The sequence below is a fragment of the Sus scrofa genome, chromosome 9 (assembly GCF_000003025.6).
Source record: "Sus scrofa isolate TJ Tabasco breed Duroc chromosome 9, Sscrofa11.1, whole genome shotgun sequence".
NCBI lineage: Eukaryota > Metazoa > Chordata > Mammalia > Artiodactyla > Suidae > Sus > Sus scrofa.
The window spans coordinates 121,070,170-121,097,307 of NC_010451.4; the positions used below are offsets into that span (position 1 = coordinate 121,070,170).

Sequence of the window (27,138 nt, forward strand, 5' to 3'; positions counted from 1 at the left end):
AAATTTAATTTAAATTTGGGGGGTTAGCAAGAAAGTAATTTTTTAAATACTGTATGAGATTAATTTTAAGGTCACGGAAAATGAGTTGAATTGGCTTTTTTTTTTTTTTTTTTTTGTCCTTTCTAAGGCCGCTCCTGCAGCACATGGAGGTTCCCAGGCTAGGGATTGAATTGGAGCTGTAGCCTCCGGCCTACGCCGTAGCCACGGAAACGAGGGACCCGAGCTACATCTGTGACCTACACCACAGCTCATGGCAACACCAGATCCTCAACCCACTGAGTGAGGCCAGGGATTGAACTCGCAACCTCATTGTTCCTAGTTGGATTCGTTAACCACTGAGCCCCGACGGGAACTCCTGAATTGGCATTTTAATATATTTTTCTTTTTGTTGTTGTTGTTGTTTTGTTTTGCTTTTTAGGGCCGCACCTGTGGCACATGGACGTTCCCAGGCCAAGGGGTGAATCAGAGCTACAGCTGATGGCCTACACCAGAGCCACAGCAGCGCCAGATCCAAGCCACGTCTGAGACCTACACCACAGCTCACAGCAACACTGAATCCTTGACTCACTGAGCAGGGTCAGGGATTGGACCCGTATCCTTGTGGATACCAGTCAGATTCCTTTCTGCTGAGTCACAACGGAAACTCCAATATATTTTTCTTTGACTTATATTAACTTTACTGCCCTTTGGAGTGGGGCCTTCAGAAACTCTAGTTTAAGTGAGAAAAAAACTTGTTTTGTTTTCCAGTCCCTGACTCGGTCAAAGCCAGTTCATAACAATGGTTATGTTATTTATGGATAGACAGATTCTTTTTGGAAATGATGCACAAGTAGTGAGAATTAATCTGATTTAATGTCTTCTTCCCCATCCCCTTATGGTTATGAATGGGAGAAGCTTATGTATTCTTTTATTTATGAAGTAATAAATAGCTTATTCATGAAACCCTGGTCTCATCATGGATAGTAGAGAACTAAATAAAAAAAGTCAAATAAGTATTTGTCTTACTCTCATTTCCTATCTAATAAATCACCAATTTCTGAATATCTTCAAAATATATCCTCCCCTATCCATTCTCATCGCCATTGTTTTGGCTTATAGCAACATCATTTTTTTGGTCTTTTTTTTTTTTTTTTTTTTTTTTTAGCTGCTGCAGTGACTGACAATGCCAGATCCTTAACCCTCTGCCGCAGGAGAATTCAGGCAACGTCATCTCTTGTCTAGACTTACTGCATTTCTCTTACGTGATCCCGTCTTCCTCTCCTGCCAGGGAGTGGGATTTGCTAATATCAGATCAGTTACTTTTCTGCTTAGAATTCCTAGTTTCCTCAAAGCCCTTGAGATACACACAGATGCTTCATAATGTGACCTCCAGCCTCCTTCCCAGTCATAAACGCTAAATGCCACCACTTTCAACAGTTGAAGATACTATTTCACTATCTGTAGGCTTCTGTTGTTTATGTTGATGAGTCAGATATTCAGCATAATTGCAGTTCTCTTGAAGGTGATATTTTCTTTCTGGCTGCTTTTCAGAGTTTTTTGGTTTGTTTGTTTTTAAATCTCTGTTACAGAGTTTCGCTATATATCTTAGTCTGCTTGGGTTTCTTTGGTCTTTATTTGAGGACTGGCATTTTTTAACACTTCTGGAAAGTTCTTAGCCATTATTACTTCAACTTTTATCTCTCCTTAGCACTCTTATCAGATGCATTTTAAACCTTCACGTTTTCCATACTTTTTTTCCAAGTGATATATTGTGAAAAGGTACAGTCTAAATGTCTGTTAGAAGATTACATTTCTATTTCAGCCGTAAAAAAATAGAGTGCTAGACCAATAAAAATGATGTAGAAGGATATGTAATGAGGAATTCCCATCATGGCTCAGTGGAAACAAATCTGACTGGTATCCATGGGGACGCAGGCTTGATCCTTGGCCCCACTCAGTGGGTTAAGGATCTGGCCTTGTTGTGAGCTGTGGTGTGGGTCAGAGACACAGCTCAGATCTGGCGTTGCTGTGGCTGTGGTGTAGGCCGGCAGCTACAGCTCCGATTGGACCCCTAGCCTGGGAACCTGCATGTGTCATGGGTATAGTCCTAAGAAGCAAAACAAGCAAACAAACCAAACAAAAAAAACCCCTGTTTTTATTTGTACCAAGCATGTGTGTTATAAACATCACTGTTACCAGTGTTTATAAACACTTCTCTAATTGTATTACAGAAAAGCTATCATACCCAATCCCTGAAATAACACTCTTCTCAATTTCTTGTTTGCACAGCTCTTTTTTAACTTTATTGAGATAATTGATACATAACATCCTATAAGCTTAAGGTGTACAGTGGCCAACACTTGAAAGTGTTTTTGATTAAGGCCGTCTTAGTGGATCTGAAGTGATACTTCTTTGTGGATTTGATTTGCATTTCCCTGATGCATTTCCCTTTTGAAAGACTGAGCATCTTTTCAAATGGTGTGACCATTTGTCTATTTTTTTTGGAGACATGTCTGTTTAGATTGGACTTGCATTGGACTTACTTGTGTTTATTAGTAAGTTTTAAAAGTTCTTCACATTCTGGTTGCACTTTCCTGATCAGATTTGCAGTTTTTTCCCTGCTTTTTGTGGGCTGTCTTACTTTCCTGATGGTGTCTTTTGCAGGAAAAAAAAAAAAAAATTTTTTTTTTTAATTTTCATGAAATGCAGTTTTTCTAATTTTCCTACCATTGCTTGTACCCTGTACCTATCATAGGTGCAGAATCTCTTCAGAGAGTCTAACTTGCTATACTATCAGGATTGGATCTTACAGCATCCTATGATTTATATAGTTGTAATTACTATGTGTACATATAGTTTTGGTTTTTTTCCAACTAAGCATTGTCATGTATAAATTTTCTGTTAATATTGGTCATACTTCATTTTTAAGAGCTGTGTCATGTTTTGTGGTTGTACTGAAGTTTATTTACATAGTCATCATTTTTGGCTTTTTTTTTTTTTTTTTTTTTTGCTCTTTCTGGGCCGCTTCCGCGGCATATGGAGATTCCCAGGCTAGGGGTCCAATCTGAGCTGTAGCTGCCGCCCTACACCAGAGCCACAGCAACGCGGGATCCGAGCTGCGTCTGCAACCTACACCACAGCTCACGGCAACGCCGGGTCGTTAACCCACTGAGCAAGGCCAGGGACCGAACCCGCAACCTCATGGTTCCTAGTCGGATTCGTTAGCCACTGTGCCACGACGGGAACTCCGTTTTTGGCATTTTTTTAATCTTATTTTTTTAATTAAAATTTTTTTAAATTAAAGTGTTGTTGATTTACAGTGTTGTGCCAATTCTATTCGATCAGGTTCTATCCCAGGGATTGGATATAGTTCCCTGTACTATACCGTAGGACCTTATTTATCCATTTTGCTTATTATTTTTTTTTCTTTTTATGGTCACTCCTGCGGCATATGATCGTTCCCAGGCTAGTGGTCAAATTGAAGCTGCAGCTGCCAGTCTATGCCACAGCCACAGCAGTGCTAGATCTGAGCTGATCTGTGACCTATGCCATAGCCTTTGGCAATGCTGAATCTTCAACCTACTGAGGCGAGGCCAGGGATTGAACCCGCATCCTCACAGACACTATGTTGGGTTCTTAATCTGCTGAGCCACAGTGGGAACTCCCATTTCGCTTGTTTTTCACCTTCATGATTTAGATAATTCTGATAGGTAGCTATCTCTATCAATTTAAAAATTACGTTTTTTTTCTTTCCTTAGGTCAGATTAATTTAAAACAGTTGATAGCAAAGAAGATACAATTGACAGCAGAGGCAGAGGTAAGTAACTCCCTTTTCCAGAAACAAAAGTATAGAATTGTAAAGGAAAGAGTTTCATTCAGTACAGTTTTTGTTTTTTATTTTTTTACTTTTTGTATTTTTGGGGCAACCCCATGGCATATGGAAGTTCCTGGGCTAGGGGTCAAATCAGAGCTGCAGCTTCCAGCCAGCGCCATAGCCACAGCAATGCCACAGCCACAGCAAATCAGATCTGATTCATATCTGTGACCTATGCCGCAGCTTTTGGCAACGCCTGATCCATAACCCACGAGCAAGGTCAGGGATTGAACCTGCATTCGCTTGGATGCTAATCAGGTTCTTAACCTGCTGAGCCACAACGGGAACTCCTATTCAGTACAGTTTTTAGTGGTATATTATTTAAAAGATGATTTACCTTTTTTATCAGTTGATATTACCTTACTATGGAACAGGAAAATAAGGTCTGCTGTCTTGTCACCCTACATAAGAACTAGATTGTTTTCTTCTGTGCTGTCATCCATCACTCATTTTCTGGCTTTTTCCAGTAAAACTCGGTTTTAGTGAACATGATACAGTTGAATGCCTGTGTAGGTGCCTTATGAAAGTATCTGTCATGATTTATAGTAAATAATAGGCTCCCACTAAACATTGAATCTGATTCTGGAAGTAGATTTCCTGTTAGGGATGTGGAATAAGTATCAAGTCACAAATAACTATATCAAGTCATTTCAGGCAAACAGTCTACAAGTCAGAATTAAGCAGTACCCTCAGGAAATTCTGGAGGACAGAGCACTTAAAAAAAAAAAAGAAATCTAGGATTTCCCATAGTGGCACAGTGGAAACAATCCAGCTAGGATCCATGAGGTTGCGGGTTCGATCCTTGGCTTCACTCAGGGGTTAAGGATCCGGCATTGCCGTGAGCTGTGGTGCAGGTCGAAGACGTGGCTCCGATCTGGCATTGCTGTGGCTGCGATGTAGGCTGTTGGCTACAGCTCCAGTTAGACCTCTAGCCTGGGATCCTCCATATGCCATGGGTGCGGCCCCTGAAAAGACAAAAAAAAGCAAAAAAAAAAAAAAAAAAAAAATCAAATGTAATATTGGCTCTTTCTGAATGTAAGTCAACTTCAGATGGAGGGCAGCCTCTTTTTTTTCCCAATAAGAAGTTCACTCCCAAAAGTTATTGGGCAACTTGAATATGTAAACATCTGATGATGTAGATGAAATAGCCCTGTTTTGTCTGTTAATTTAGTTACATGTGCATGTGTGCATATATACATTTATATAGAATACTTTAAATTTAGATTTTTTTAGTTATATTTCATGCACATATGCAGGATTGTTTACATTCACTTTGATATTTGTGTCTTTGTTATTAGGAGAGCTAGTTTTTCAGTTTTTTTCCAGTCCTGAGGTATAATGATCTTTGCTGTCATCTCATTTGTGGGAGATCCAACACTGTTTTGTTATCCAGCCCTTTTTGAGTCCAGGGATGGTGCTGTCACTAGAAATTTTAGTACAAGTACCTGTTCTCATAACATTGAGATAACTCTCCCCCATCCCCAGTGTGAGAGGTGTAGAAATATGACTTCTCCAATGTAACCACTTTACATTGCTTTATAAAGTGGTATTCAAAAGGTGTATTTATACACTTAAAATTGTGGGTCTAGATTCCTAGTTAATCGTGGGTTACATTTTGTTTTACTTGTTTTTCCTGATTCTACTAGGTTACCTGTGTAAGACTTTAATACAGTGATCAGGCTGTTTTCTGGTGAATGTCTTTTCCAATTAGTAATTTGTCTTTTCCAATTAATAATTATCAAAGATTGTGTATTTATTTATTTACTTGGGCTGCACCCGCAGCATATGGAAGTTCCCAGGCTAGGGCTACAGCCACAGCCACATCGGACGCGGGTCCAAGCCGGGTCTGTGATGTATGCAGCTTAGTCCACTGAGTGAGGGCAGGGGTCGAACCCGAATCCTCAGGGATACTAGTCGGGCTCATTACCGCTGAGTCACAATGGGAACTCCAGAAATTTTTTAAAGACTTGATTATTTGGTAAGTAGTACTTGTACTTATCTGAGGGATAATTTATAATTTCAGCTAACAAAAGAAAACATCTAATATATAGGTACGTGTGTTGTTTTTGAGGACCCATTCTGGTAAATGTAGTCATTAAAACAAGGAAATTTTGCTTTAATGGCTTACTAGATTTCCTGACCCTTGCTCCTCTAAACAGCTGGGCACCCCCCATTCCTGTTCTGATTCTCCTCTGTTCCCCTTTTGCTTCTTGTCCCTTTCCCAGCAAGAATACAAAGGCCTTACTGTGTTCTACTTGGAAGGGGAATTTTCAGATAAGTTTAAGGGCAATCCATGCCTGCTATCCTTGCTATTTATTTAAAAAATCCGAGGTACGAGGGGAATTTTTTTTAATAGAGCATCACAAACCCAAAGAGGAACAGAAAGTAGAGGGGGAACAAAGGGATGGGGTGGGTGGGGAGGGACGGAGGGGGCGTGGAGGGGATGGTTGGTTCCAGGATTTAAGTAGAAACTTTGTTTTGAAGAGAATATCCTACTACTCTGCTTTCTATATTGTGACTCAATTATTATATGATTTAGTTGGGTCAGTTGGAAAGATGGGGAGAGAGAAAGAAATGGATGACGTAAGGGAAGAGAAGCTGCGGGAAAGGTGGAGGTTGGTTTAGCTACTTATTTATTACTCTGTGCTGGGTAAGATGTGTTCCTGGTATGGAGGGGGGACCCCAGCTTGAACAGAGGGATGATGCTTAAACGGTTAAGAAACTTCCACTGTTTCTTGGAAATGATACTTGATTGGCATCTGTGCCCCTTGGGGTATGATAGAAAGGAAAACAAAATTTGGGCCAGGTTGTAAAGCACTGCGTTGCTATAGCTGGTAGCTCTGATTCGACCCCAAGCCCAGGAACCTCCATATGCCACAGGGTTCGGCCCTAAAAAGCAAACAAAACAAAACAAAAAATACCCAACTTGTAATGACGTCCTCCCTACTTTATACTTCTAAGTTCTGAGTTTATACCCTTGGCATATGCTTCACATGTATTATACACTGCTTTGATCTGCATGAATCACCCAAATTCCTTTGATGAGCTCATAGGTGATTTGACTTAGGAGAGTTTTAACTGGCAATTTGATATTTAATGAGTTTGAACATCTTGCCATTATTAATTAATTAGAATGCTTTTGAGGGAAATAGATTTGGAATGCTATGCTGATAGCAAAATTGAAGATACTTTATCGAGTTCGGAGACAAAGAGACCAGATAGGAAGCTACTGTAATATTTTAGTATTCTAGACAGTAAACAGAGGGGCAGGGAGGAGAAAGGAAGTATGTTTAAAAAGTCCTGTTATGGGAGTTCCTGTCGAGGCTCAGTGGTTAATGAACCTGACTAGCACCCGTATGGACGAGGGTTCAATCCCTGGCATGCTCAGAGGATTAAGGATCCAGCATTGCTGTGAGCTGTGGTGTAGGTTGCAGATGAGAATTGGGTCCGAGTTGCTGTGGCTGTGGTGTAGGCCGGTGGCTACAGCTCTGATTCGACCCCTAGCCTGGGAACCTCCATATGCCACCAGTGCAGCCCCAAAAAGAGAAAAAGACCAAAAAAAAAAAAGTCCTATCATGGGCTACCCCTTCTACTAGTTGATTTATGTACATAATCTTATTTACTTAAATTATCCCATTTACAACAGTGATATCTGGTTACATTTTATTGTTGTTTTTATTGGTTACATTTATTAGTGTGAAATGACCACTGAAGTGACAGGTACGTGAATATTGTTCAGAGCCACGAAACTTACTTGTTCTGTTCTTTTGTGGGAAAGTAAAGCTGTATAAAGTAATTTTAAAGACACATGAATGTCAGAATTCTTTCTCTTTATTTGTAATTTGGCATCATGTTCCAACCCAACTGGACACTCTTCCCTTAATGTTTTTGTGTTTTTTTTTTTTTTTTTTTGTCTTTTGTCTTTTGTCTTTTTTTGTTGTTGTTGTTGTTGTTGTTGCTATTTCTTGGGCCGCTCCCGCGGCATATGGAGGTTCCCAGGCTAGGGGTCTAATTGGAGCTGTAGCCACCGGCCTACGCCAGAGCCACAGCAACGTGGGATCCGAGCCGAGTCTGCAACCTACACCACAGCTCACGGCAACGCCGGATCGTTAACCCACTGAGCAAGGGGCAGGGACGAACCCGCAACCTCATGGTTCCTAGTCGGATTCGTTAACCACGCACCACGACGGGAATTCCTTCCCTTAATGTTTAAAGTGAGAACGCTGGACTAGGTGTCTCCAAATTCCCCTTCAGCTCTTAACAGTCTGCGTCATAATTGCCTAGCTAACTTAAACTTCGGCTTTTAAGTCTCTACTTTCAGTTGTAAAGAGTAGTCTACAGATCTTATCGAACAAGTCTTTTGGCACAGCAACCCTCGAGTTGTCAGATAAAATACAGTTACTTGTTAAATTTGAATTTGAGATAAACAGCAAAACGCTTGTTCCTCATCATACAATGTTTGAGCCGTACCTAGTCTTAAAAAGTTAGTTGTTTATCAAATTTAAGTTTCACTGGATGTCCTAAATCTATTAATCTGTTTTTTTAGGGGGTCCTATATTTTTATTTGGTAAATACGGCCACTGACAAAGAATGCAATGAACATCTGTAAATGCAGATAAAGGAGCTTATGTTAAGGAAGGGTGCATGGAGAAGGTTGTCAAGTAATGGGCAAGCTTTTTGGTCTGAAGGGAGGAGAAATGAGAGAGGTGATGACATTCAAGGGTTGAACTGATTGAATCTCTCAAGGTCACTTCTAGGCCTACATGCCGTCATAAAAAACGTGGAAGTAATTAAAAAAAAAAGTCTGCTTCGGGTCATCCGGCATTGCGTAACTCTGCATCATGACCTTTTGAAATCCTTAGAATTGTGTTGTAACACATCTTTAAAGATCTTGGAACAGTTCAAGGGAGATTCAAATGATTAGGTTCCAACCAACTGCATTGGAACTAAATTCTCAACATTAGTAGAGGAATTAGCTGTATTTAACATGGTGTCCGTGATGTATTTTTTCTTTTGGTGGCACATAACAGAAAACGACTTTGCCTTATTTAAACGTACAAGGAAGTGTGTTTGAAAGATTAATAATGTATCTCACAGACTCCTCAGAGAAGCGAACACTCAGGCTTTGGAAAGGTTTTCGTTTTTTTTTTTTTTTTTTTTTTTTTTTTTTTTTTTGTCTTTTTGCTATTTCTTTGGGCCGCTCCCACGGCATATGGAGATTCCCAGGCTAGGGGTCCAATCGGAGCTGTAGCTACCGGCCTACACCAGAGCCACAGCAACGCGGGATCCGAGCCGCATCTGCAACCTACACCACAGCTCACGGCAACGCCGGGTCGTTAACCCACTGAGCAAGGGCAGGGACCGAACCCCCAACCTCATGGTTCCTAGTTGGATTCGCTAACCACTTCGCCACGATGGGAACTCCTGGAAAGGTTTTCTTTTAGTGGCCGCATTTCAGCTCTTTCTGATTTTTTCAGTTAATAAGGTTTCCAGTCCCACTTTCTAAGCTCAGAATTTTTGATCTATGAGGGAGAGAATTGGATTTTATCCAGAAGGGCAGGGCCATATAGTACAGCCCTAACCTGGACACTGGCTACTTGTCCTCACCTTTGCAGGCTGTTTCCAGAGAAAAGTGAGTATGTTAAGAAGAGAAAAAAGGGTTTCTTTACTCTCAATATTTGTAGAACGCCTGTTAATGTATCTTTTTATAGAGGAAATGCTAAGTCTAATGTGAAGATTGAAGGGATGAATAATTACTTTTTATTTCTACTTCTTTTTTCTTTTTCTTTTCCTTTTTTTTTTTAAGTGGCCACACCTGTGGTATATGGAAGTAGCCAGGTCAGGGGTCAAAGCAGAGGTGCAGCTGAGGCCTGCGCCACAGCAACAGCAACACCAGATCCATGCTGCATCTGTGACCTTCTTTGCAGCTTGCGGCAACGCCAGATCCTTAACTCGTTGAGCAAGGCAAGAGATTGAACCCACATCCTCATGGAAACATCAGGTCCTTACTTAATCTGCTGAGCCACAGTGGGAACTTCTATTTCTGCTTCTTAAAAATGCATATTTGGGGAGTGCTGGTTGTGGCACAGCAGAAATGAATCTGACTAATATCCATGAGACTGTTGGGTTCGATCTGCCCAACCTGCCAAGACTGTAGGTGATAAATACAGTTCCAGACAGCTTTTGAAACCAACTCCTGGCACCAAAACCCTTACTCATGTCACTGCTCACTGTATTCAATGTGTGTTATAAAGCAGAAAGTGTGTATCTAAGAAAAACTGCATAGCCTTGACTTTTCAAGGGAAAGAGACTAAAGATTACTATGAGTGACTGCCTTATGCTAGATACTCTATTAAGAGCTTTTATATATTATTTCTAGTCTTAAAACAATCTTTGAAGTGAGCAATATAATTCCTATCTGACATACGAACAGTTCTGCTATGGCACAACAGGATCAGTGGCGTCTCTGGGGCTCTGGGACGCAGGTTTGCTCTCCGGCCCAGCACCGTGGCTTAAGGATCCGGTGTTACCGCAGCTGTGGTGTAGGTCGCAACTATGGCTTGGATCTGATCCCAGGCCTAGGAACTCTGTATGCTGCCAGGTGGCCAAAAAGTAGGGAAAAAACAAAACAAAACAAAAACACTTGGGAGTTCCCGTCCTGGCTCAGGGGAATCTGACTAGCATCCACGAGGACACAGGTTTGATCCCTGGACTCGCTCAGTGGATTAAGGATGCAGTGTTGCTGTGAGCTGTGGTGTAGGTCGCAGACACGGCTCAGTTCCCACATTGCTGTGGCTGTGGCAATAGGCTGGTGGCTGCAGCTCCAGTTCAACTCCCTAGCCTGAGAACTTCCATATGCCGCAGGTGCCTCCCTAAAAAGACCAAAAAAAAAAAAAAAAAAAAAAGCCCAAATAAAAAAAAAACTTCAGGGAGTTCCCGTCGTGGCGCAGTGGTCAACGAATCTGACTAGGAACCATGAGGTTGCAGGTTCAATCCCTGCCCTTGCTCAGTGGGTTAAGGACCTGGCATTGCCGTGAGCTGTGGTGTAGGTTGCAGACTCGGCTCGGATCCCACGTTGCTGTGGCTCTGGTGTAGGCCGGTGGCTACAGCTCCAATTAGACCCCTAGCCTGGGAACCTCCATATGCCGCGGGAGCGGCCCAAGAAATAGCAAAAAAAAGACCAAAAAAAGTAAAATAAAATAAATAAATAAACTTAAAAAAAAAAAAACTTCAGTTTATCTGACCTCAGTTCACATTTATATTATATGGCTTTTCACTATAATTTATATGAAATATTTTCTATGTGGTTATTAGCACTGTAAGCCAAAAAAGTAAAACAAACCAAAAAAAAAAAGTCTATAATGTACGTGCATATAGCCTGGAAATGACAGGTAATCTAACAGAAAGGTGTTGTTTAGTTTTAGTTCTATTACAGACATTTCATTTGAAGGCATCAGTGTAGAAGAGGTTTACAGCACTAAGCAGTGCACTATAATAAACTCCTCTTCCATAGTCAAAAAAGTCTTGAGTATAACTGTTACATAATCCTTAATACAGGAAATCAAAGGTTCAGGCTAAACTAGCAACTAGTGAAATTAGAGCTCTGAATTTTAATCCCTTTTTGTTTAAATTAAAATCCATTCTGGGCTATCTGCAATTTTAATTAGACTACAGTATCTTTAATATCATGTTGTTATCAGTCTAAACTGAGCTGAGACACATCTGCCTTAATCGACTTACGTAGCTCCCGCATCGTAACTATCCAAATGGTATATTTTACTGTTTCTCATCAGCATTGCCTACCTCCTTCACTTTATTATCAGCCACTATTAAATGCTAGAAAATTAGAAAGGAGTAAAAATACCTTCCTAGTAGTTAATATATGATACATACATACAAATGACTATCATGAAATCATTTTTTTAGGAGTTTCCTGGTGGCTCAGTGTGTTAAGAATCCAGTGTTGACACTGTTGTGACTTGGGTCACTGATGTGGCACAGGTTCGATTCCTGGCCCAGAAACTTCTGTGTGCCGTGGGAGTGACCAAAAAAAGAAAAGAAAAGAAAAAAAAGAAATCATTTCCAGAACAGTAAATTGGAAAAGGAAGTGCATTAGTATGCAGAATATTACCAATGAGTACTTTTGATGTTTTGGATTCTTATTAACTGTAGAGAGTAACTATTACCTGTAAAATCTTCAGTAGAGCTCTAAAATCATGTACTCTCTGACGTGATTCACAAGTACCAGTGTACGATGACATCATTTTATAGCTTTGAACAGACATTTTAAAGGGATCTAATTCAGGTGTTCCTCATGCTTAGCCATTTTATATATAGTATTCTCAACATGAGAACAGAAACAACGCCTTCACAATCTCAGCACCTAACACAGTGCCTGACAAAGGAATGAAGTAGGTGTTCATGGAACTAAATGACTGAACATTTCTAAGGGGCAATACGGTAGCACATGTCTTTGTTCTGCAAATACGTGATGAAATCATAAAGAACAATGGACTCACTTTCCCAAGTAGATGAGACACTAATATGTCTATGTATTTAAGTAAAATGAGAAAAGGCAGAAAGGGAAATAGAATGTAGTCACTCTTAAACAGCCAAAAGAAGGTAACATTTGACCAGAAGATCGGGGGTAGCAAACTGCAATGGACAGTTGTTTTAGTGACTGTTAATTGTCAATGTATCATTTCCCACCCCCATTCTTAGTACTAGAATCCCTGATTTTCATTTGGGCACTTAATTACCTAGAATAAATAAAATTTCCCAGTGTCCCTCTGCATGTAGGTGTGGCCAAGAGACTAAGTTCTTGCTAACGAGATACAAGAAGAATTGGTTTAACAAAACTTCCATAAAACATTTCTTGCCAATGAATACAAGAAGAATTGGTTTAACAAAACTTCCATAAAACATTCTTAAAGTACACCTGGTACCTTTTCCTTGTCTCCTTTCTTTCCCTACATCAATTCTTTTCCTTGAAACTCAGATGAAATGATCTGAGCCATTTGGACAATGAGAAGGATTACAACCGACAAGTGGTTAGGCAGGGAGTAGTAGAATCAGTCACCATAGGAGCTGTGGGAGTTCCTCTCGTGGCTCAGTGGAAACGAATCTGACTAGTATTCATGAGGATACAGGTTCGATCCCTGGCCTCACTCAGTGGGTTAAGGTTCCGGCGTTGTCGTGAGCTGTGGTGTAGGTCGCAGACACAGCTCAGATCCCGAGTTGCTATGGCGGTGCTGTAGGCTGGCAGCTGCAGCTCCTGTTAGACCCCTAGCCTGGGAACCTCCATATGCTGTGGGTGTGGCCCTAAAAAAAAAAAAAAAAAAAAAAAAAAAACCCAAACATATGAGCTTTGGACATCTCACCTGGAAATCATTTACCCAAGAGGAAAATACGCTTCTGTCTTGCTAAGCCGCAATTGTTTATGTTCATCTTGTGCCACTGTTGCAACACAGTCCTAATCTCAGTTTATACAACAGTACAAGAATTTCTGGGCAGAAAACATTTTGACTTCCTTTCTAGGAGTCTGCCGACAAATCAAATAAATTGGCACTATCCAAAAACTTTTATTTTTTTGGCTGCGCTTATGGCATGTGGAAGTTCTCAGGCCATAGATGGAACCCGCACCACAGCAGCAACCTGAGCCACTGTAGTACCAACCCCAGATCCTTAACCCACCCGCTGCAAAAACTCCTTTAGTTTACTCAAACAAGTGATAAACCACAAGAAGTCCTCATTTGCGGACGTGCCATTTGAGTCTTACTCATTACAGGTTGCTCATTTAATGGTGGGGCATTAGTGATGTGAAAAGCAATACTAGAAATGATATGTATAAGAAGCAAACAAAAGATAAATATGTTTTGGACTTCACGTGTGGCTCACAACGTAACTACTCGGCATTGCTTCTGCAGTGGCTGTGGCTCAACCCCTAGCTCAGGAACTTCCCTATGCCACAGGTGTGGCTACTTGTTTAAAATATTTATATATTTTTGTTTTGTTTTGTTTTTGCTGCACCTGTGGCATGTGGAAGTTCTGAGGCCAGGAATCAAACTTGGGCCTCAGCAGTAACCAAAGCCAAAGCAGTGACAACACTGGATCCTTAAGTCACAGAACTCCAAATATGCATTTTTTAAATAGCTTTTATTTTTATCTGCTTATTTGTAAATATTTTTGCATTTTAGGCAAATCTAAAAAAAAAAAAAAAAAGCTAAGAGCTGGCTGTACAGTGGTTAACTAAAAGACATGGTTTTACGGTCCAGTGGAGGAGGCAGACGTTAAGACAACAAAAAATAGAATACGTAGCATTTCAAGTGCCATGAAGGAAAAGAACAAGATGCAATAACTTTAGATTGAATTGTGAGGGCAGACCTCTCTTGGGGAGTCAATTTAAACAGTGTGTTCTCTATTCTATTGTGTTCCCTGCTTTACCCAGAAAGGTCAGGTTTCTGGTTCCATGGCACTGTGAGATTAAAAGATTTTCTGTGCAAAGCTAGGAGGTGAATCAGAGAAGGAAACAAGTAATTCATGGATCAGCAATATGTCCTGTGGAGTCAATATATTAAAAATGATATTTAAAAAAATTTTTTAATCAAGCCAGGTGGAAGAGCTGCACAGGGCAAGGTATGGGGAGAGGGCTTGGAGCTTCCATGCTCTCTGAGCCCTCCGTTCTGCCTGCATCGCCATGAGTATACATTTTCACTCTGTTTTTCTTTCTCTCATCGTCCTTTTATTTTTTTCATGCCTCTGTGCCTTTGAAAAGATTACTTTATCTATTACCCAGCCAGTTTTTTTCTCATCTTAAGACTCAGTCCCGTCCCCCCCCCCCCAAAAGACCCAGTCCAAAGTAACCTGTTTGGAAGCTTGTTTACTTTATCTATTACCCAGCCAGCTTTTTTCTCATCTTAAGACTCAGTCCCGTCCCCCCCCCCGCAAAAAGACCCAGTCCAAAGTAACCTGTTTGGAAGCTTGTTTAGAAGCATTTTCTTTCCAAGGTGCAAATCTGAATATGTTTATAAACCTTGTGCTTAAAACATCATCAGTTTCCAGTTGCCCTTAGGATAAAATGAAAAGTTCTGTAAAATGACTTCGAGACCTGTCATGAACTAGACCCTGTTTGTTTCTCTAGCCTCACCTCTGATCACCCGTGTGTGCCTTCACCGTGTTCCCACCGTAGGGTCTTTGCCTATTGTGGTGGGTTCCCCCGTCTTAGAATCTTAGAGATTGTCTCCTGCAGCTGCTTCTTTTAAAAACGAGATTCTCTGATAGATGATCTAAGCACCCTGCTTTTCTTGTTACCTGCCGGCCTCCTTCCTTCTGTTATGGTGCTGAGACCGTCATAGTCCATGGGCTGGGTGAGATGAGTTGAGAAGATAAGCAAATTAGAAGGTCTAACCTTCAATCTCCTTTTCAGTTTACTGAGATGAGACATTTTTTGACAGGTTTATTGTGCTCACCTTCTGAAGTTCTAATTAGTGCCCATTTCCTATAATAAAGAACTGGAAGGCGGCGGGGGTGGAGTAGTCTTATCCTGCATTTTCGAGTAATTCCCTCTTACAAGGGGGTTGACAGTAATAAGCAAGCAGTCACTCTTTATTTCCTTCAGTACTTGGATACCTGCAAAGAAGAGGCTGGAGAATCTTAATGGTGTCCACAAAGTTTTTCTTTGTTTCCAAGTGGCAGCAGCTTTGATCAACTTTAATTCCTCAGAGAAAGAGGACAAAGGCATGGGTGACGAGAAGAACTAACAAATCCTTCTAAGAAAGAAATGGGAAACTCTTTGAGCCAAGTTGAGGATTATAACCTGGGAGCAACCTCTCGGAAAGTGCTGAGAACTGTTCTGCCTGTGAGAGCACAAAGACAGTGAGATAAGATTTGGAGGCAGAGGGCTGTACATGGAGTGTGTAAACGGTTGATAATCTGTCATTCAATGTACACTTCCAAAGCAAATAGTGGGTCATCGGGTCCCTTACAAGATTAAGAAGGAAGGTTATCTCCTAAGGAGATCTGGTTAATGCAGATGCACAATACATGCTAAAGGGGAGGGAGGAGGTCAAAACAGGCAAAGAAAAATTCTGTGTTTCAATCTTGCCATAAAATGTGCATTTTATGTCACTAGCATTAAGAAATACCTTCGTGCTATTGTGGTTGAACGTGCCTGATATACTACTCTAAGGCCAGACAAGGGAAAACGTGAGACTTAGGAGTGGAGAAAGGTTTATTGCAAGGGCCCGCCCAAGTGTCACCTGAAAAAATAGGTTCAGCTCATGATGGGTCTCCAGCCAAAAAGACACAACCCAGGCAAAAAGCAGGAGAAGGAAGGATGTGTTCCTTGGAGCACGTGAGGATCTTTTCCAAAGGCAGTGTCCTCCCGACAGCAAAACAGGGGACATTTAAGCCAAGGGTATATGCATATTCGTGAAGGGGCTAGAGCAGAGCATTTAGCATAGAATTGGGGCAAAGACCAACAGAGGCGAAGCTTTCGTTGCTTGAAGTCACAAGGGTTAACATCATCATTCCATTCTCCACCTGGATGGAGGCTTTAGTTCCTGCATTCTCAGCAGTATTACATATATGCTTGAGAAAGAACTAGGACCATTTTATGGCTGAGCTGGTGTTGCTTGACTCCTTTTCCTTTGTTCTGTATTCCCTCACTTCTGTTAAGATCATTAATTCCTGAGACCTCTTCAAGGGCAAGCATGGTGGCCAGGCTTGTCTGTTTTTGTCTTTTTAGGGCTGCACGTATGGGCACGCGGAGGTTCCCAGGTTAGGGGTCGAATCTGAGCTACAGCTGCCGGCCTACACCACAGCCACAGCAACTCGGGATCGAAGTCACGTCTGCAACCTACATCACAGCTCTCAGCAATGCTGGATCCTTAACCCACTGAGCAAGGCCACGTGAGGGAACCTGCGTCCTCATGGGTATTGGTGGGTTTGTTAACCACTGAGCCACGACTGGAACGCCTCTTTGTTTTATGGCCACTCCGGTGGCATATCAATCCAGGGGTTGAATCCTGTCCACCGCTGTGACCTACAACCCTGTGCCTCTACAGCAACCCAAGCCACTACAGTCGGATTCTTAACCCACTGCACCATAGTGGGAACTGCCTGTGGCCAGGCTTAGATCACAAAAAAGGCTCGGGCCAAAAATGGCTTCTTTGTCAAGAAATGCCTGCTTCTCTTTCTCCTCTTACTCTGTCTGCTTACAGTAAGGAGAATGGGTGGCTTGTGCCCCAAAGACCTGAACTCCTGATGGTTTTGAGAAGTTTTAAAGGCAGCATTTGGGTTGATGGCTGCAGGGTGTGTGACTTTCTTCTGATAGGTGGTGAGGAAACAGGGGAGCTGTTGGAATCTCAGTCATCAGCCTTCTGGTTGAAACTAGTCCTGGGTCTGCGCCTGTAGGTATGACCATCCTCCGCCTGGGTGGGGGCCTTCGTTCCTGTAGAACTTAAAGATCCAGATTGTTTGGTATACCCCTTGAGCAGGAACTCTGTTTTACTGTTGAGCTATCTTTCTTGACTGCTTTTCCTTTATTTCTGCATTCCTCCCTTAATAACTGCATGAGTCTGCCCTTTGGGATTCAGGGAAGGTCTCGGAAGGTCTAGGAAGCTGAAGCCTTCTTCCTACAGACAAAGAAAGGGATACAGAAAGGCTTATGTCCTCAGAAGGGCTCCCCCCTCTTCTATGTCCTCGGTTTCACTGTCACTGAAAGAATAACTCGCAATGTCAAGGTTGTGAGTTAAAAGTTTTATTCAGGGACCTTACTGAGAACTCTAGGCCAGGAAGTAGTCTCTCAGTGGCTCTGAGGGGACTCTTCCAAAAAAGGCAGGAAAGGAGCGGGATAGGCATGAGATTTTTTGCCTGGGAAAAACATGTGATCAAGCATAGAAAAATGACTGCTGATCACAAAGAACAGACCTCTCCAGTTAATGATTTTAGTTCTTTGCTGCATCTGAGAAGATGCAGGAATCTGGGTTCACTGAAATTCGTCCTTGGGTTTTCAGTACACATCTTAACTGTCTAGGGATCTGTCTATCCTAAGCTCAGAACGCTTCCTTTTTTTTCCATCCTTAACTCCCCTCGCGGTGCACTACCACTTAGTCCTTAGGATAACGGGGTGGTGTGCACCTTTTTTTGTCCTTTGCAATGCTCTGGAGATGCCTGTGATTTTTATTTTACTTGCTCTTTTCTCTTTGTTCCCCTGTCACTCTGAACTCTCCTTTCTTGGCAGCATTCAGTGCAGCATTACTAATTAATGTTTTTCTTCTCTGTTGGACAGTAAGCTCGGGAGGTATAAGGCCGTGTGTATCTTGTTCACCACCAATAGCTACTGAATAGTAGAAGTACTTCTTGTTATTCAAATCTGTATGGTCCCTGGAGTTCCCGTCGTAACTCAGGGGTTAATGAATCTGATTAGGAACCACGAGGTTTCGGGTTCGATCCTTGGCCTTGCTCAGTGGGTTAAGGATCCGGAGTTGCTGTGGGCTGTGGTGTAGGTCGCAGATGCAGCTTGGATCTAGCGTTGCTGTGGCTCTGGCATAGGTTGGCAGCTACAGCTCCAATTCGACCCCTAGCCTGGGAACCTCCATATGCCGTGGGAGCGGCCCAAGAAATAGCAAAAAAAAAAAAAAAAAAAAAGCATAAAAAAGGATGACTGCTAGTCAGAGACACCTCAAGTTAATAATTTTAGTGCCTTTCTGTGTATGGGAAGATGCAAGAATCTGGGATTCTTTGGCAATTTTCCTTAGATTTGCATCTGAACTATGTAGGGGTCAGTACGTCCAAAGCACAGAATGCTTTTTGTTTTTCTCCACCGTGGATTCCCCTGAAGGGTACACAACTGTAGAACCAGAATGGTGGGCCGCATTCTTTGTTTACCTGAAGTGTTTTGAGGATGAGGAGAAAAGTCAGGGAAAAAGAGAATGGTCCCGTTGATAAGGAGGGTGAGGTCAAGGAGATTGCTGCTGGTTCTGGAAATTCCAGGTGTTTTGGAATGTAAGTCAAAGGCTCATCTGGGTGAGTAGCAAGTTAGACACAAGAGCTTGTGCCTTAAGAAGTTGAATATATTGGAGTTTCTGTCATGGCTCAGTGGTTAATGAATCCGACTAGGAACCATGAGGTTGCAGGTTCAGTCCCTGGCCTTGCTCAGTGGGTTAAGGATCCGGCGTTGCTGTGGCTCTGGCGTAGGCTGGCGGCTACAGCTCCGATTCGACCCCTAGCCTGGGAACCTCCATATGCCGTGGGAGCGGCCCAAGAAATAGCAAAAAGCCAAAAAAGAAAAAAAGAAAAAAAAAGTTGAATATATTCAGATTGAACGGAGCAGATTAGGTTCTGATTTCAGCAGCTTTTACTAATATTGGTGTAAGGTTCATTATGTGATTTTTTTTTTTTCCCCCTGCTTTTGGTCTTTTTAACCTGATCAGTAATTAGGAAGGGAACTGGTCCACAATCTGAGGAATCCTAAAAAAGTAGTGAGTTGATTCTCTTTTCCACATCTTGAGATTCCAGGTTACTTTTTTATTTTTGGAGGGCTGCACCTGTGAAGTGTGGAAGTTCCTGGGCCAGAGATTGAACCCCTGTCACAGTGATCTGGGCTGCTGTAGTGACAATGCCAGATCCTTAACCCACTGTGCCACAAGGGATGTCCTCCAGGCTTCTTTTTATTCTTTTGTTTTTTACTTTAATTTTTTTCCTTTTGGGCTGCACCTACAGCATGTGGAAGCTCCCTGGACAGGGATCAAATCTGAGCCACAGCTGTGGTAACGCCAGATCCCTAACCCACCGCGCCCAGCTGGGGATGGAATCTGTGTCTCCAAAGAGACAACATCAAATCCTTAACCTGCTGCGCTACAATGAAATTCCCAGGCTTCTTTTTGATGTTGAGTAAAATTTCAGTGGACTGATGTGAATAAGGGGTCACCTGTTAAGACCTTACATTGTTTATTTAGCCCCTCTCCTGCCACCCTCCCCTTCTTTCTTTCTTTCTTTCTTTCTTTTTTTTTTTTTTTTGGTCTTTTTAGGGCCACACCCGTGGCATATGGAAATTCCCAGGCTAGAGACCGAATCAGAGCTGCACCTTTGACCTTCACCACAGCTCATGGCAATGCTGGATCCTTAACCTACTGAGAGAGACCAGGGATCGAACCTGCACCCTCATGGATGCTAGTCATATTCATTTCCACTGCGCCATGACAGAGACTCCTCCCCTTCTTTTCTGACCTCAACTCTTGCTTCAGCTCTAATGTCCAGTTTCCTTGCATTTTCTCAAACATGCCAAGGCCGTTCCTGCCTCGGCTTTTTACACTCAGGCTTCTTCCTCGTACTTTCCCACAGAGACTGACCAAGTCGCCCTCTTACCTTCTTCAGATCTTCTCAAACTCCCATCTTTTTAAGACTTTTCCCTAACCTCTCTCTGAGGTTCCCCCAGTCCCTCTGCTTTATTTCTTTAATGAGGAAAAAACTTTTTTTTCTTTTCCTTTTTTTTTAGTCCCCCCCCTTTTAAATTTTATTTATTTATTTATTTATTTTGGGTCTTTTTGCCTTTGCTAGGGCTGCTTCTGTGGCATATGGAGGTTCCCAGGCCAGGGGTCCAATTGGAGCTGTAGCTGCCAGCCCACGCCACAGCCACAGCAACTCAGGATCTGAGCCGCGTTTGCGACTTACACCGCAGCTCACAGCAATGCTGGATCCTTAACCCACTGATCAAGGCCAGTGATCGAACCCACAACCTCATGGTTCCTAGTCGGATTTGTTAACTACTGTGCCACGATGGAAACTCCTTTAGTGTCCCTTTTTTGGAGGTTTTGCTTTGTTTCTTTGAGTCTTTTCATTGATGGTTATATTGTTCAGGTGACACTGAAGGTAATCTACTGTGTATTGTTTATATGTGTATATCTTGTATTTTCCATCTCTATCAGCTGTCTTCTGAGGGCTGGAATTCTTAGTGTGTTCTCACTATTCAGGACCCAAAAGGCATTTAGAAACTCTGGGAGATAGCAGGGTTTTTTGGTTCTGTGTTTGTTTTTGGTTTTGGTGGTATACGGAAATTCCTAGACCAAGGATCAAACCCACATCACAGCAATGACAATGCCAGATCCTTAACCCACTGCACCGTAAGGGAACCCTGGGGACATTTTATTACTATTATTTTTTTAGCCACACTTATGGAAAGTGGAAGTTCCCGGGCCAGGAATCAAACCTGCACCACAAGCAGTGGCAACACTATATCCTTAACTCACTGAGCCACAAGGGAACTTTGGGAGATAGCAGTTGGAAAAGTCTCATATAGTTCTATTAGAAACATTGATATTTTTAAATTTTTTCTTTCTTTCTTTCTTTTTTTTTTTTTTGCTTTTTTTTTTTTTTTTTTTTTTTTTTTTTTTTTTGCTTTTTAGGGCCCCTCCTGTGGCTATGGAAGTTCCCAGGTTAGGGGTCGAATCAGAGCTACAGGTGCTGGTCTACACCACAGCCACAGCAACACTGTATCTGAGCCACATCTGCAACCTACATCACAGCTCACAATAGCACCAGATCTTCTAACCCACTGAGCAAGGCCAGGGATTGAACCCAAATCCTCATGGATCCTAGTTGGCTTCCTAACCGCTAGGCCACGAGGGGAACTCCTTTTTAGGCTTTACTTTTAAAGGACTTGGTCAAACTCATGTTGAAACAGAATCCAGGAGTTCCCTAGTGGCTCAGTGCGTTAGGATCCAGCGTAGTCTGTGCTGTGGCTTGGGTTCTTTCCATGGCCTCTGAACTTTTACATGCTGCAAGTACAGCCTAAGTAGGTAAATAAACAAAAAAAGAAAAACCAGAATCCAGAAAAGATATAACTTCATATGTTTTAGGTTCAATCCAAATAATATTGTTAGAGGAAAGAGCATGTTTTTTCCTTGAAAAATTAATAAGTAAAAAAAGTAACACTTCGTTTTCCTTTGTGTAGAGAAGTCTTGCCGATTAAAAAATACCCAGATTTACAGATTTCCCATTGTGGCTCAGTGGGTTAAGAACCCACCTAGTATTGACAAGGTTGGGGCTTTGATCCCTGACCTTGCACAGTGGGATAAGGATCTGGCATTGCTGTGAGCTGTAGTGTTGGTCGCGACATGCCTCAGATCCCAAGTTGTTGTGGCTGTGCTATAGGCTGGCAGCTGCAGGTCTGATTAGAGCCCTAGCCTAGGTAATTCCATATGCTGCAGGTGTGGCCCTAAAAAACCAAAACCAAAACAACCCCAAATTTGCAATTTGAGCATCCATGAGGTGGCCTAATATAATTTTTAGAAGTATATATATTTTTTCTGCTTTATACTTTTCAAAAAATGTTTTTAAAGAAATGTTAAAAATTGGAATTCCCTGGGTGGCCTAGCAGTTTAAGGGTTTGGCATTGTCACTGCTGTGGCTTGGGTTCAATTCCTGGCCTGGGAAGTTCTGCATGCCTTGGAAGTGACAAAAAAAAAATAGCTGTAAAAATGTTGGTATCATACAAAAATGACATTACTTGGAATATAAACACTGGATACTTGGGGCTAAGAAAGGGGACTTAAAATTATGTCATGGTGACGTATTAATGATTTTTATTTTGTTTTCCAGATAAAAAACTGAAGAGAAAAAATAGACTCTCATGTTTAGCGGTTCCGTTGTTTCGTTTTTCTGTATCATTTGTTGGAGTTTATTTTTTATTATTTATTTATTTATGTCTTTTTGTCATTTCTGGGGCCACACCTGGGGCATATGGAGGTTCCCAGGCTAGGGGTCCAATTGGTGCTGTAGCCACCAGCCTACGCCAGAGCCACAGCAACGCAGGATCCGAGCCACGTCTGCAGCCTACACCACAGCTCACGGCAATGCCAGGTCCTTAACCCACTGAGCAAGGGCAGGGATTGAACCTGCAACCTCATGGTTCCTAGTAGGATTCGTTAACCACTGAGCCACGACAGGAACTCCTGGAGTTCGTTTAGTAGGTGATTACTTTGATTATGCCTAAAAGGGTGTAGAATTTTGAAAAGACAAATCATCATGTTGCTTTTTCAGTAGCGTTTACTGAAACTACAGGTCAGCTATAGAATAATCTTTTCTGTTTTCACTCTTGAGAATTCACTTAACATGCACTCCTTTTGATCCAGCTCCGTTTCAGGGAACCCTTTAGAAAATTGTTAATAACCGTAAGCTGGTTCGCTCCTAACGTTTTCCCGTGTTTGTTTTAAAATTCTAGGAATTGAAGCCCTTTTTTATGAAGGAAGTTGGCAGTCACTTTGATGACTTTGTGACCAATCTCATTGAAAAATCTGCCTCATTAGACAATGGTGGCTGTGCTGTCACATCCTTTTCTGTCCTTGAAGGAGAGAACAACCACAGGGCGAAGTAAGTATGAGTATTCCTTTCTCTCTTTTTTTTTTTTTTTGCTGCAGCATATGGATGTTCCCAGGCTAAGGGTCGAATCAGAGTGGTAGCCTCTGGCCTACGCCACAGTCATGCCAGATCCAAGCCGAGTCTGTGACCTACGCCACAGCTCACGGCAACACTGGATCCTTAACCCACTGAGCGAGGCCAGGGATCGAACCCAAAACCTCATGATGCATAGTCGGATTCGGTTCCGCTGTGCCATGACGGGAACTCTGAGTATTCCTTTCTTTCTTAATGCACCCACTTACTCCAGCATAGATCAGTGGTCAGACTATGGACTGCACTAAAAATGCCTGAGTTCACATCCTAGCACCACTTTTTCTTAGCCGTGTATTGCCTTGGGCAAAAATTATTTTAACCACTTGAAGAGTGTGTTTCTTCGTCTTAACATGTGAATTATTACAAACATGCATACCTCATGTATGACTGTGCTGTCTTATAACAGCCAACACTTGCTGAGTGTTTTGCATTTAAACCAAAAAATGACCCTATGAGGCAGATCCTCTGTCTGCAAATTACAGATTAGGAATCTGAAGCAGAGAGCAGTTAAAAGTTGCGCAAGATGGCACAGCAAGGGTTTGAGCCCAGAGTCTGGCTCCAGAGTCCATGCTCTTTACTCTGGTTATACTGCCTCTTCCCTCTCTGTCGTACTCCATATACTACTTGCATTAAAGTACAGTATGATTAGTATATTGTCTTTTTGCCATTTCTTGGGTTGCTTCTGTGGCATATGGAGGTTCCCAGACTAGGGGTCTAATCGGAGCTGTAGCTGCCGGCCTTCACCAGAGCCACAGCAACACAGGATCCAAGTCGCGTCTGCACCTACACCACAGGTCACGGCAATGCCGGATCCTTAACCCACTGGGCAAGGCCAGGGATCGAACCCAAAACCTCATGGTTCCTAGTCGGATTCGCTAACCACTGAGCCATGATGGGAACTCCAATTAGTACCTGTTTTTTAAATTGGTCAGTTATTCAGAGCAGTAGAGGGAAGGCTGTCAAAGGCTACTCTGTGCTAATTTGCCATTTGCTCTGTGGTTCCCTGGGGTTATGCCTCTGTGGTCTCTGTCAGTCTCTGCTGTTCTGGAGGACAGTTTTGACCAGAATAGCCGGCTGAGGTGCAAGTGGTACTGCAAGAAGCCCGAAAGAAGGTGATAACATTAGATGTTAAAATGGGAGGTTTTAATAACCGAAGTCAGCCTTTTAGGTCAGGAGGCTGTTGAGGGTGATTGGAAGGGCTTAGGGGAGGGTATGATAAGCATCGATGCAGTTTTGAAGGGGAGATACTATCAATAACAGTATTGATCCAGTGAACTGGAGTAAAGTGTGGCTGGAGGCTTGTCCTTAGGGGTGTTGAGAGAAGGAAGTGTCATCAGCCTGTGATGCCAGGAATGAATTCATTTCCCCACAGGCTGAGCAACTTCGAATGCTCCTCTGGTTAGGTTTGTGAATATCTCTTCCTTCCTAATCAGACATACCTGACTCATATCATAGCATTGTTCAGAAGGAGTGAGTGAGATGACATGCACAAAACCCTTGACACAGTATCTGGGTCATAGTGAGAAGATAATTATAAGCTGTAGTTGGTTATATTCCTTCTCTTAACCATAGGTTTAAATTTCTTGTAATATTTGAAATCCTCGTATTTTGTGGTAATTTTTGTGTTTTCCCCAGAGATCTGCGAGCACCTCCAGAACATGGAAAGATTTTTGTTATAAGGCGATCTCTCTTAGAGTGAGTATTTATAGTTGCTTTTGTTCATTATCTGTTTGAATTTTTAAAAAATCAAACTACCTGGGAATTCCTGTTATGGCTCAGCGGGGTGATAACTCGACACAATGTCCATGAGGATACAGATTCAACCCCTGGCCTCACTCAGTGGGTTAAGGATCCAGCATTATCACAAGCTACATCGTAGGTTGCAGATGCTTCTTGGATCTGGTGTTATTGTGGCTGTGGTGTAGACTGCAGCTGCAGCTCTAATTCAACCCTTAGCCCAAAAAACTTTGATATCCTGCCGGCATAGCCATAAAAAAAAAACAAAAACGAAAAACAAAAACCTTCTGATTGTTAGAATTACTGTGTAATCTATGACCGTTTTTAACCAGCTTTCTCTGTATTCATATAATCTATTTGTTTTGATACTTCATTTGGTACATTTGCTTCTCCTTTGTGATCTTTTGTTCAGTCATTCAGATCCTATTTCTTTCTGATTTTGGGGTTCTGTATCTAAGGTCAAAGGAGGAGTTAGAGTTAAGAATGGTTACTGGTTCTCTGATAAATTCCTTCAATTTATGCTGGAGAGAACTGGTTACCAAAGAGCTACTCATTAGATGAACCACTTAGAGAGTTTTGGTGCTGCAGCCCTCTTTTTTTTTTTTTTTTTTTTTTTGGTCTTATTAGGGCCACATCTGAGGCATAGGGAGGTTCCCAGGCTAGGGGTCAAATAGGAGCTATAGCTGATGGCCACAGCAACTTAGGATCTGAGCTGCGTCTGCGACATACACCACAGCTCCTGGCAATGCCAGATTCTTAACCCACTGAGCAGGGCCAGGGATCGAACTGGAGTCCTCGTGGATACTAGTCCGATTCGCAAACCGCTCAGCCACGACAGGAACTCTGCAGCCTTCTTGATATATACATTGTTTCATCTCTTTGGTGAGCCAGTTTAGAGACTTGATAGTCTTCTCAGATTTCCTTATTTTAGAACCCTAATTGTTGGGATTTTATGGGGGAAAAAAAAAAGGCAGTGTCAATTAATTGTGGTAACCTCATTTGCAAACTGAAAATTAAAAGCTTTTTGAGTAGGAATGGATATTTCTTTTCACCTGCTCGCTGAATAGCTCATTTACTCAGTCATTTATTCATTTGAACACTGATACTCATTCGTAATATTCTTTTTTTTTTTTTTTGTCTTTTTGTCTTTTGTTGTTGTTGTTGTTGTTGTTGTTGCTATTTCTTGGGCCGCTCCCGCGGCATATGGAGGTTCCCAGGCTAGGGGTTGAATCAGAGCTGTAGCCACTGGCCTACGCCAGAGCCACAGCAACGCGGGATCCGAGCCTCGTCTGCAACCTACACCACAGCTCACGGCAACGCCGGATCGTTAACCCACTGAGCAAGGGCAGGGACCGAACCCGCAACCTCATGGTTCCTAGTCGGATTCGTTAACCACTGCGCCACGACGGGAACTCCCGTAATATTCTGAGTTGACTGTTTGACATGTTTTTGGAGCATGGACTTTTAAACATCTTCTCAACTGCTTTAACAGTAAAGTCTTTCATGTGTGGTGTTTTAATATTAAATTTCTCTTAATCTTATTTGAACTACATTTACAGTGAGCTGTTAGAGGTGGACCACATCAGAACAATATATCACATGTTCATTGCCCTCCTCATTCTCTTCATCCTCAGCACACTTGTAGTAGATTACATTGATGAAGGAAGGTAAGACAAGAAAAGGGATCTCTGCGCAGTTGATCCATGGGGTGTTGGGAGTTTTCACTGTATTTAAATTGTGGCAAAAGGTGATTTGGTTAAATTTGCTTCAGACAAATCCCCGAGCAGCTGATTTGAAGGTCAGCTTTCTCTCTCCTGAAAAGTGCAACTAAAAAGAATATGAGTTTTATTTTAACTGCTTTTATTTTGTAAATTTTACTTTACTTTTATTTTTAAACTGTTCCGTTTTAATGGACCATATCAGTAGTTTATAGGTCACTTTAATATAAAGAATCAGAGGGCAGCTAAAAATGAAGTAGAGTTGCTTTTCAATGTTGTGTTAATTTCTGCTGAACAACAGTGGTTCAGTTGTAGGTATACACATATCCATTCTTTTTCAGATTGTTTTCCCATATAGGTTATCACAGAATATTGAGT

At 42.0% G+C, this 27,138-nt stretch overlaps 1 protein-coding gene across 2 annotated transcripts in view; it reads left to right on the forward strand.

Annotated features, from left to right (window-relative positions):
• SOAT1 (sterol O-acyltransferase 1) overlaps positions 1 to 27,138 on the forward strand; it is a 67,183-nt gene that overhangs the window by 24,959 nt on the left and 15,086 nt on the right. For both annotated transcript variants that reach the window (XM_021063736.1, XM_003357556.5), the window contains exons 3-6: positions 3,738 to 3,796; positions 23,076 to 23,224; positions 24,941 to 25,000; positions 26,602 to 26,709. In XM_021063736.1, coding sequence (XP_020919395.1) covers positions 3,738 to 3,796; positions 23,076 to 23,224; positions 24,941 to 25,000; positions 26,602 to 26,709 — 376 coding nt within the window. The remainder of the gene's footprint in view (positions 1 to 3,737; positions 3,797 to 23,075; positions 23,225 to 24,940; positions 25,001 to 26,601; positions 26,710 to 27,138) is intronic.